This window comes from Passer domesticus, chromosome 5, assembly GCF_036417665.1.
Source record: "Passer domesticus isolate bPasDom1 chromosome 5, bPasDom1.hap1, whole genome shotgun sequence".
NCBI lineage: Eukaryota > Metazoa > Chordata > Aves > Passeriformes > Passeridae > Passer > Passer domesticus.
Genome location: NC_087478.1, coordinates 18,461,176 through 18,473,348, shown reverse-complemented (window position 1 = coordinate 18,473,348; position 12,173 = coordinate 18,461,176). Strand labels below are relative to the sequence as shown.

Below are 12,173 nucleotides of genomic sequence, written 5' to 3'. Positions count from 1 at the left end.
TGGAATTACTGCTACTGCAAAAGAAGAGCCAAACAGGTCCATCAGAGGAACCTGAAGCAAATCCCTTCACTGTCTGCAGTAAATGCTTTGCAGCGCCTTGTGGAAGGCTACTCAGAACTGAACCCTAACTCTAAACATATGAAGTGGAGAAAGTAGGAAAAATCCTCTAAATCTGGAAAACATACCTTATACATGCAAGTGTTGCTTGGGAAGTGATACATGAGAAAAAAACAGATTTGTTCAGATTGGTTTCTAAGAAACTTTAGCACTGCTACAGTGCAATTCTCAACTACATGTTCCAACACTGCTACCACGTGCCTGAAACAAATGCATCCCAGAAGTATTCCAGCTTACCTTCTCTTTGGCAGGAAAACCACTTTTGCCAACTAAGACTACCTGCTCAGGTTAAAACTACACCCTGGTTTTGTCTGATATAAAAAGCTCAAAACAGACATCAAACTGTCCAAATTTGGTCAGTTTTTTGGTCTACATTTGCAGTGTCTATGGTCTCTTAAGTGGCCAGCAAACACTTGTTAACTTACATGCTGCAGCCTCCCATGAAGTTTTGTGTGGCTTATTCTCTGTTATTAGAAGATTATAAGACTTTGTGGCTTTCATGGATTTACACCAAAATATAAATAATTCTTTCTACATGTCTATCTCCATGAAAGCAAGCCATGCCTGCAGCTTTATCACTCAAACTACAGCTAAATCATCCTCCTAAGAAATTTTTTACCCCTTACTTCACTATTTAAAATAAGAGAAGTAGTGTGAATATTATTGCAGCATTACTTCAACAGATGAAACCTTGTTTTCCTCTGCCCAACTTTTCTTCTACTTAGGAATCAATGGCTGTGGAACACTAAGTCTGCAGAGCTACAGCTGGAAGCAAGTGAGTTACACAAATATAAGCTTTGCTGTGTAAGGCTCCTACTCCTACTTGAATGCAGGAGCTTCCACAAAGCCACTTTCCATTCTTAACTAAATGAATGAAATATTTTGTATAGCTGAGTATTTTTTTGTTTTTCAAGGGTTTTCTAAGATTTGCAAACCACTTCCTCTATAAATTACACCTTCAGTGAACAAAGTTTTTTCTTTTCTATTTCAGCATATGTAACTTGAATTTCGCATCACAAACAGGAAAACTTGAGATCAGGGCATGTAGCAATACAAGATAATAAGGACTAGAAGAAACACATCAGACATAACACAGGAAATCTGCATTAGCTCTGGTGCTCATGGAACAATGGATTTACTACAAAGAATATACCCATTTGCATTATCTTCACCTCACTGTATAATTTTAGAGATGTAACCTACTCCCACTCATATTGCTTCATTAGCTACTATAATTTTCTTTCAATAAAAACTCAGAATCAAGCACTGAAATGGTAACTACTTTCAAAGTCCCATAGATTTCCAGATGATTTGCTAATATGTATTGGCTTACTGTATACTACACCATATGCCTGTTTTGACTGGGGTAGAGTTAATTTTCTTCATAGTATGAGGCTCTGGTTTGATCTGGGCTGAAAAGTGTTGATAGCATAGGGATTTTTTTACAGTACTGAAAAGGGCTTGCACAGAGTCAAGGACTTTTCCCCATCTCATATTGTCCCACGAGTGAGGAGTCCAGGGGTGCACAAGGTGTTGGATGGGGACACAGCCAGGACAGCTGACACCAACTGCCCCAAGGGATATTCCACATCATGGGACATCATGCTCAGTACATAAAGCTGGGGGAAGGAAGAAGGGAGGACATTCCGAGTGATGGCATTTGTCTTCCCAAGTCACCATCATGTGTCATGGATCCCTGCTGTCCTGGGAATGGCTGAACACCTGTCTGCCCACGGGAAGTGAACGAATTCCTTGCTTTACTTTTTCAACTGTCTTTATATCAACCTATGAGTTCTCTCACTTTCACTCTTCCCATTGTCCCTGGTGTCCCACTGGAAGGGGTGAGCAAGCAGCTGAATGGGGATTAGTTTCCAGCTGGGGTTAAAGCACAACATGCCAAGAAGAGAACTGTGCTCAGAAACAGAACTGTTAAGTCTATTTTCATTACTTCCTGCCATTGTATTGGTTAGAAATAATGGAAAGAAATACTTACACAGCTGTGCATATAATCACTATGAATATTTTTTCACCTGGTGCTATCACAATTTCTGGAGTAATATTGCTGTGCTTAGTTGGTTGGTCCTCATGGTCTTTTTGCTCACTTTCTCCATTTTGTGTATTTTCACCTTCAACCAAGGAATTATTTTCCTTTGTCCTTGACAAATTTGTGTCTTGAAAATTAATTCCTTCTGTAGTAAATGTATAACAATAAACTTTGTTACCACAATTTCTATTGCTAACATAGGCAAGCGTTCTTAACACAGACCTACTCGTCTTCTGAGGAGCTAACATTTAGGATTCAGCATTCAAACACTGTCATTTCATGTACCTGGAATGACTTCATTCTTCAAAATGGATGTATGGTTCAATGACTCACACGCTGTTCCTCCACTGTTGTTAAATGAATTAACTGCAGCTTTTGAGAGGTTTTCTTGATTTATTGGAAAAGATGGACTGCTCTCACAGTTCTGAGGAATCTCAACACTGAATTGCTTGTCTTTCACCCATCCAGCTAATCTGCAGCTGATTAAGGACTGTGGTACGCTCCCTTTATTCCTAGAAGTAGTTATGTGATTAGTTATATAATGAAGTGCATGCATGGTGAATGTTCTCGAGAAGTTTATTTCTACCTGAAGTCAAATACAATTGTCTGCAGCAGGCTAGTTCTTCCCCTTGTTTCATAATTGCTACCAGAAGGAAATTGCACTGCTGCTTCACCTCTGCTTTATGATAATATTTCTAGGTCGCATCAACTACCATATAAAGCATATAAAAATACCATGTATAATATAAACAATGGGAGCTTAAAGTTCATTATTGGGTAACCAAGTCTTAGTAAAGAACACAGAATAACAAAAATGGGTATGCAGGTTTGTCTTCATTTAAGCCTTGATGCCCAGATGTGAAAAAGAAAACAACACACAAAACACACAAAAAAACCCCACCACCAAAACAAAACCCTCCTAAGGATACACCAACATAGCTCTTCAGCATCCAAGCTCACAAAACAAAAAAACAAAAACAAACAAAAAACCCCCACAAACCCAATACCCTCCAAAAAACCCTAGGAAAAAAAATTCTGGTCTGCTTTTAATACACAAATATGCAACAGTCGTCTTCTAAGGTTTTGAAGATGGCAGAGTATCTGCAGCTTAAGTTACAGACACAAGTAAAAGCTTTTGCTTCAGTCCTTGTTCTAGAAAGGATTTTACTAGGATTGAAAAGAGATACAGGACTGGGGAGTCTCAAAGCATTATCTGCAAGATAAATGCTCAATATCAAAAAGGCTATCCTACAGACATTAAATTCAGTGTGAATTTAATTCCATAGTATCTGGAGGTTACTTGAACATCAAAAACCACAAGGCTCAACTAGAAGAGACATTTGAATGTAAAACAGGTTAACAGTTAGAGTGATAGAAATAAAGAAATCTTCAAACAATCAGAAAGGCTTACTCTATCCAAACAATCATTCTTTTAGATTCCCCCTGCTTCAGAGTTCCAAAGTCAGTCACTCTTGATACTTTCAACTCTCCTTTGTCTCTCATTATGTCTTCATAAGGCTCATCCACATTACCTTCATTAGAGTGAGATTGTCTGCAAAAATAATTTTAAGTAGCAGTTTTTGCTATCTTTGATTCAGCACAAGTTGAAGAAACACTATACCAAGGCACAGTCATGATATTTAGAAACAAGCAGGTGAGATAGTTCATTTTTTTCTCAGCTATTTATACTTCCAAGACAATTAAATGAACTAATTTAAGCAGCAACAAGTCTTTTGTCAGCAGCACAATAAACCAGCATAAAACTTCAGATGCAAGACTAAAATGATTGAGGAGTTAAGGAATCCCTGCTGAAGGGCTAAATCAAATGGTGAGTGAAGTCATTACGGCTCTCTTTGGGAGCTGAACAAAGACACAGCAAAGGGCAGCTCCTTAGCAAGAGTCACAATTAGCACTACAGATAAGAGATAAAATGACTAGACTGGAAGTGTTTCAAACTATGCACTTGTGTCTTCTGCTTACTGTTCCTATCTGAAACCAGCAAGCTGAGAACAAAACTAAAAACAAGTTGAAAACCAAAAACTACCTTTGAAAACTTTTATCACACATGACTAATGAAAAATGCCTATGAAACCAGGCACATGCTCTTTACTGTCTGAAACACTGAGCACAGGTCTAAACTCTTGGTGTCTTCTACCTGTAAAAACAAATTTTCACATTGTCTCTGTTCTGTATTATGAAATTATTCAACTATTCATTTAGATAAAGTGGCATGGAAATAATTTAGAAATATTTTAATAATCTCACAAATATGTACACACCCTCAGTATTCCTGAGTTATCTGACACACTGAAGCAGAAAATGAGTGCAGCTGCTTTTCATTAGCTATATCAATTTACTAGCCAAGCCCACTAGATGTCTCCCACTGCAGCCTAAGCTGCAGTTTTTGATAAGGTAGATGTACACTAAACCTGAGAAATCAACCCTAAGGTCTACTTTTGTATTTTGACTTCAGTAATAATTTTCTACATAAAATCCATCATTAAAAACAGGTGCAACTGAGAAAAAGGATGTGAACAACTTGTACTGTTGATCAAAATGATGTAAACTATGTTTAATTTAGGTACAATATATTACATCTGTTATCTCTACAGAAAACAGCTTATATAGTTATTTGTAGATCCTTTGAAGACACATATATATGGCCATGTGGCCTTGGCTAAATCTCCTAGAGATCTCCCAAAGATGATGTCTGAAACATATCAGAATGTCCTTTTGCTCTCCCTTTGGACTTTCCTATTGACAATTTATTTTTGGCCTGCAGAGTTAGACCACGTAATCCTGCCAAGACCTCAGCATGAAAAGTGATAGATTTTACAGTACAGATCTATTTATTCAGGTGGTAATTGTGTCTTTCACCAGACAGACACAAACTCACAAGGCAAATTCCAGATCTTTGCTGAGGTCTTATTGACTAGCTGCCCATTTTACTTTTGTGTAGTTGATTATTTCCCTACATTTTGTTTCTTTTCCATACTGAAGATCTTTCTCCAACCTCTTCTGCAGTGTATCCAGATCCTCCTCATACCACATATAACATCTAAAGTCCCTCCAGAACCTCTCAGTTCAATACTTGCAGGCCAAATGAATCTATTATTTAAACCATGAAACTTTTCCTTTTAGGACAAATATCTGAACAATCACTGTAACTTAAGACAAATAGATTAAAGAAGCATGTATTTTATGTGAATTTTGCTGCAATTTGCTTTCAAACAGCAAAGTCCCTACAAGAGGAGCACAATGAACTTGGCATTTTACTAACATGCATGCAAAACTCCTTCCCTGCCTAGCAGTATCCCTGAGTTTTACTTCTCTAGTAGCACTCATGTTCCTAACTTCTGGAAGGAGAAAAAAACCCAAAAAAAACCCCAAAAAGGGCCAAATCATATTATGCTCTGGTTTTTCCAATGATCTTTTATGCTTTCTAGTCAATTAGGGAAATAGTCACAGTATTTCTTGCTTAACAGTTGCAATGAAATGTCAACTGCATAACTACACCACATAGCTCTGCTACAAAGAGAACAAAATATCATTACCCATCCTGGCTGACTGGCACCAAGCAGAGAGCTCTCCAAATGTAACAGGACTGACTGCTCTCCACCACAATCGTGTTCACTAGATCATGTATACGAGGAAAGTAACCATCAGGAAGTCTCAGTGAATCCAAAGTGAAAAATATACTGTCATCTACTGTCCCAGTTCTTCCACAGACGCTGGAAATGCGAACCTGTAATAGTTTGTACTCACTGTTACTTGATCTTATCTTTTTAAGATAACAGACATTTTTTCACCTGAAGCGGCCTTTCTAGCATTAATAAAAATGCATTCTGAAATTTCAGTTATTCAGGTAACAGAATACAGAAGTAAACACAGAGCCCTAACCCAGAATGACTGTGCCCATCTTCAGATTTCAAAGACTAAAGAAACACAAGTACTTCAGATAAGCATTAGGTTCCACTGAAGTGCATATACTACAATATGCACACCAGACTTAACCATGATACATACCTTCCTTGTGACATGTCAGCTTACCTAATTTATAATTCCATACTAGCAGTAATGAGGCAATTTTTTTCCTATGTTTGAAGTGCAAATATTCAATATATAGGGTTAAGATAAAGACAATAAACCATAAACGTAGCATAGCATATGCATTACTACAGCAAACAAATATTTTCATTAAAATAAAAAGAAGGGACTGTGGTTGTTTTTAAGCTGAAACACTTGAATAAACGAAACTTATAAATTCCCCAATCACAACACATCCTCATCATAACTAAGAGCAAGAATTCAAATCAGCAATTCATAATAGATCTTAGTTACTCTTTGTGTTCAACTCAAAATATGTATGCACTTTCAAAATGCCTTATTATTTTACAAACATCTTCTAAATGGATGAATTAATATGTTTTATCTTTTAATTAAAGATATGTTATAGAAGATCTACCAATATTTGTAACTGAAACCAATTTGAAACCTCACTTCAGCCAGGATTCCTACTGCCAAAAACAATGTGCAGAACATTTACCTTGTTTACTTGTTTATACCTCAAAGGCCTTACAGCAACTGCTTCAGTCTTCCATGTTGTCGAGTTAATATAATATTTTGCTTGCACCCAGTCACCTTCACAGGGTTTGAAATCTATACAAAACAGAACATTTCTCAAGGTTAATTACTATTGGTAACAGCTACATTACTCCCCTACAGAACAGTGTAAGTTAAATAAAAGCCAGAACAATGCATTATTCAGACCCACCGAGTCCAAAGTTTTCTTTGCAGGTTATGGCAAACTACATAGGAGATGCTAGCTGAAAAATACACCTGCTTACAGGTAACTTATGCTTAAATGCATAAGTGAGAATGAACAGGCAGCTTTCTCCATCCATGTCTGGCTGTTTCACTATGTTTCACCACATATTCTATGGAATTTATTTAGGATGACAACTGCAAGTTTATCAGAAGATATTTCTATTGTATACACAAAAATATTAAGAAAGAGGAAACAAGAAGTCCCTACACACCTTCCCAGACATCTTGCATTGCAAAATATGTATTCTGATTAATATAGCCACCATCCACAGAGAGAGAGGTAATACTGCCAATTAATGTTTTCTTATTCAGTTCAGAGGCATCACAAGCAGGACGGGAGTCTTCTTGTGTATTCTGGATGGTGTCTACCTATTAAGACAAAAATAACCCAAACATTTAAACAGTTGACCCCTAGACTTAAATACATATTCCTACGATAAATATACAAAATTTCAGTTGCTTATGGAGACAAAGCTTCTCACTATACAATTACTTACTGTAGCTGTTACTTTTTGGACACAAAAAGAGTAAGTAACAAACAGTAACTTCTCTTTTAAAGAGAAAACTTCTCTTTTACAAAAGTGCTGTATGCTGCAGTGCTGACAACTGCTATAATTACATGCTGATTTTTCAAATCTTTCTCACACATCCCTTGTTCTAGGTCTACTTAAGATTTTTCTTCAATTGACAGGAACACCACATCCAGCAATGTGTCTGTACACAACTGGATGTAGAAAATTACTGTTCCATAAAGCAAAAAGCATGTTTTCAATATGGTATTTATAAACACTACATGTATTTCAGACTGACCCTGTCACTTTTTAGTAATTTGATTAAGAAAACCCCTAGAGCTGCTTCTAGCAGACTGTTCATATCACATGAGAATTTCAGTAAACTTCACATGGAAGTTTACTGAAGTCTGATCCTATCTGAAGCATACTATCATACGAAATTTTATATAAGTTATTTTGTTAAACATAATGCTTACCCTTTACAATAGTAATGAATAACCTAAGTCTACCTATACTTCAGAGGTTTGCAAACACTAATTGACTATAAATAGCTATTTATTTTTTAGCCAATACCGTTTTATTGCTATCCTGTTCCTCAGAAGACTAGTAAATTTACATTTCACCTAAACTACACATGCAGTTACTCTTGAAAGTAATTTGTAGACCTAAATGAATGTTTTTAAGACATGAAAACACCTTAAACCTCCCAACATAAATTGAGAACTTTCAAAAGAAAATGTTTCTCTAACAATAAAACTAAAGCTCTTTCTCATACTAGGTTAAAATGGCCTTCCTACTACCACTGGAAGCAGCCTGTTTTTAAAGCCTGCTACAGAACCAATAATCATTCCATGCAGAGTTTAATTAGGAGTGGACCTCAAATAAACTGAAATCCAAACTTTTGAGCCATGATCTTTCCAAACCACATGGCCAGTAGCTCCAAACAGCAGCTGAAACAGTACACTGAGCAGAGAGGCTGACCACACTCTTCCTTGAAGCAACATAAACATATTGACACCACCAAAGTTTGATCTGCGCCTTCCAGATTCTGCCCCAAACAGCGCAGGCAGTGTCCAGGCTTCAGAGCAATTAGAGGAGTACCTTTTAGATCACTTAAAACCCAAAGCTAAGTGATAATATCTCAGTTATTTGCAAGAAGATAGTACTGATATTCAAGCATCTTTCTGTATAGTAGTTAACAATGATGCTTGTCACGAAGTGAAATTTTCTTTTCTAACTAGGGGTTTGAAAGGGGATTTAGCTCTTCACCATGCAAAACAACTACAGTTCAAATCCTGCTGTCTGTTCTTATCATATGTTCAGAGTATCTCAGGTTTGTGCTACTATATGGAAATAAGGCAACACATCACAAAGTACAGAATGGTTTAGGTTTTTATTTATGCTCTTAGAACAGACTTTGAAGAAATTAGCTTTATCTTCTTCCTTACTGAATCAAGACTACCCTTGGACTTTGACTTTCTATGGAGTATAGTCAGCTTTTGACAGGAACTTGTCTCAAAGCTTTTCACCCAGCCACAAACTACACTACCAAAAGTCTCAGATGCCTGCAGGATTACAGCTCACAAACAGGAACAAGAAAAATCATTGTACTTTTCCAAAAGTCATTATCAATATTACAGAATATACAGCAAACATGCCACAACTGTTACAATATTCTAGTTGCTTTGTAGATCTACATGCAGTTTCTCAGTTACTAGGTTTATGTATTTTGGAGCAATTACAGTATTTCAACAGTATGGTGAAAGCTGTCAGTAAGAAGAAAAACAAGGAAGAAAGTAAGATTTAAACTACTCAATTTTCTGACTGTATATATTATTTTACCAAACAGCATTGATATTGCTTGTTGGACAAACAATACTTAGTTTTTATGCATGAAAATAATTTAAATTTAAAAAGGAGAAACAAAAGGAAATAAGAACAGATATAAAGTTATCTTACAAGACACCAGGTTTTTGATAGCACTAGAGCTGGTAATACTTTAGAAACAAGACTTATTGTTTACTTTCCTTCCATGTTTAATGAATAGAACTGTCTCCCCATGAAGTCTTTCTTTGGTTTCATTTAATCAGTGAAACTACATTTGGTTTCAACATGATTTGCTAAGAAAAACTTCCCTCAAAATTCTTGACAAGGTATAATCATGCTTGAAACAGGTATGCAACTGAAGTGTTAAGCAAAAAACATAGCAAGATATCCATTTTTGTAATTGTCTGTAACACCAAGTTACCAATTTTTACAACAAGAAGTTTTGAAATTTCTGTTCTTATTCACAAGAACATACTGTGCAAAAAGAGCAAACTTTGCACATGATCAAATTGCTTTGAGTTTCTTATCCATTCATATAACAATAACATAAAATTGACTGAAACTCAGAAAAGTTATACAGATCTGGAGTAGCTATGACTAAAATTCTGATGCAATTATCTCAACTAATAGCTTCTTATTCACTACATCTACAACTGTATTCAGATTATCAGTATTAAACTGATAATAAACTGATATAATTTGAAAGGAGATGGAATGAAACAATAAAATGACCCACAAACCCCAGCTTATCCCCTCTAGGTGAACAGCTTGCAATTTATCCTATTTTGTAGAATTTGTGAGGCTAAAACTACAGTAAGTTCCAAAACAAAGCCCAAAGGTACTTCTGGAGAAAGTGAGACGACTATTTATCTTCACCTCTTACCCTGACAGCCTTCAGGCCACCTGATGTTTTATCCTCTTCCACAGTGGCAATAACTTCTTGTCCAACAGCCAGCAATATGTTTTTTGTAACAACATCCTTTGTGAAGATTATAGTGTCATCTATCATCCCATAATCATGGCAAAGTCTTGTCACTACTCCTTGTACGCTTCTCAACGCTTTGTCACCTGCTTCAAAAGGAAAAGTGTTGACATAAACCCAAATTGTTTGTTTATAGAACTGTGCAAAAAGTTACGAATGCTACTAAAAGGGACATCCATTCTATCAAAAGGCCAACTGGAAATAGCAACAGATGCCAACTAATTATTTTCACAATTAAGTCTTGAATCTTATGGCAATTTATGGTTTCAACCAATAAAGAAAGCTAGTTAAATACAAACTACATTTTAAAACCAACATGCTTTAAGCTCCATTAAAAAAATTAATAGAATATCTCACACTGAAAGAGACCCATAAGGATCATCGGGGTCTAACTCTGCTCCCCACAGGATTACCTAAAACTAAACAACATGACTCAGTGCATCATCCAGATGCCCCTTGAACTCTGACAGGCTTGGTGTCTTCCCTGGGAAGCCTGTTCCAGTGGCTGACCACCCTCCCAGTGAGGAGCCTTCTCCCACTGTCCAATTTAAACTCCTGATGCAGCTTCCTTCCATGTCCTTGTATCCTGTCCCTGGTCCTCCGAGAGGAGACCAGCACCTCGCCTGAAGGTGTCGACAGTGATGAGGTCACACCTCAGCTTTCTTGTTTCCAAGCTGAACAAATGTAGCGACCACAGCTGCCCCTCCTAAGTCACACCCTCGAGACCTTTCACCGTCTTGCTCAGCCGCCACTAGACTCACTACGATGGTTTGATGCAGGTCCTGTATTGAGGCATCTGAAACTGCCCCAGGACGTGAGGTGAGGCTGCCCCAGTGCAGAGCAGAGCAGAGCAGAGCAGAGCAGGACAATCGCCTCCCTCGCGCACCAGCGATGCTGTGCCTGATGCACCCCAGGGCACCGCTCCTACTCCTTATTCCATACTCCCAGCAGCCACACTAATCTCTCCCACCCAGGAAACGGCAAAAAAGTACTTCCGGGAAAACTTCCACATCCTCTGAAGTCAAAATGATGTTTTATCATCCCAATCTCCTCCTTACACCCTTTTTAAGGAAACAGGTCTGCACTCAGCTCCAGTCCCGTGGGGGACGAGCACAGCTCACGGCTCAGGAGCTGCACCACCAACCCACAACCGGCCCGGAATCCCTACCAGAGGTCGCCCATCTCTCATCTTCGTCATCTGCGCGTCTCCACAAGTAGGAGACCGCCTTAGAAAGGAGGGAGAGCATGTCGGAGCCCCTGGACCGCCTTAGAGACGCGGCAGAGCCCGCAGAGCAGAGCTGAGCCGAGCCCAGCCGAAGTGCGAAGTCTCCCCGCGAGCGCCTCGAGCCCGCGCTGCGCGGCCAATGGCGCTGCGCGCTCCGGGTCACGGGGCAGCGCCGCGCGCCGCGGGGCCGCCCGCGGGCCCGCGCAGGGGCTGCCCGGGGGCGGGCGGAGCCCTCAGGGCGGCCCCGGGCGGGCGGGGGTGAACCCTCTGCAGGGGTCAGCCCGCGGCGCCGGGGCACGGGAAAGGTGGAGTCGCACGTGGCTGCCACGGAAGAGCTTAAAGGAAGAGCGGGGTGTGCAGCTTGTTGCTTGGCGGCGCTGCTGTCTGAAATTGTGGTCGTAGTGTATGCCAGCCTTTCTGCGATGGAACGCCCGAACCAGGGAGAGCCCACGGACGGGCTGAGAGCTCCCCTGGGCTGAGAGCTCTCCGTGCCTCTGGGAATAAGCCGGGCACCGAGTCCCTCTGGTGCCGTGCAGCGGAGTGGGTTGGAAGAGTATGCACGTGGCACACTGGTGGATTGTGATGCTCTCAGTAGCAGCCAGTTTCAAAATGATAGGATAAACTAGAATATAATAAATT

General features: G+C 39.1%; 1 protein-coding gene across 1 annotated transcript in view; it reads right to left on the bottom strand.

Annotated features, from left to right (window-relative positions):
- Positions 1 to 12,173, bottom strand: part of MOV10L1 (Mov10 like RNA helicase 1) — a 30,874-nt gene that overhangs the window by 18,479 nt on the left and 222 nt on the right. The window contains exons 2-9 of the mRNA XM_064421534.1: positions 11,478 to 12,103; positions 10,211 to 10,395; positions 7,201 to 7,357; positions 6,708 to 6,820; positions 5,716 to 5,906; positions 3,573 to 3,713; positions 2,447 to 2,673; positions 2,111 to 2,306 (exon numbers count right to left, since the gene is read on the bottom strand). Coding sequence (XP_064277604.1) covers positions 2,111 to 2,306; positions 2,447 to 2,673; positions 3,573 to 3,713; positions 5,716 to 5,906; positions 6,708 to 6,820; positions 7,201 to 7,357; positions 10,211 to 10,395; positions 11,478 to 12,103 — 1,836 coding nt within the window. The remainder of the gene's footprint in view (positions 1 to 2,110; positions 2,307 to 2,446; positions 2,674 to 3,572; positions 3,714 to 5,715; positions 5,907 to 6,707; positions 6,821 to 7,200; positions 7,358 to 10,210; positions 10,396 to 11,477; positions 12,104 to 12,173) is intronic.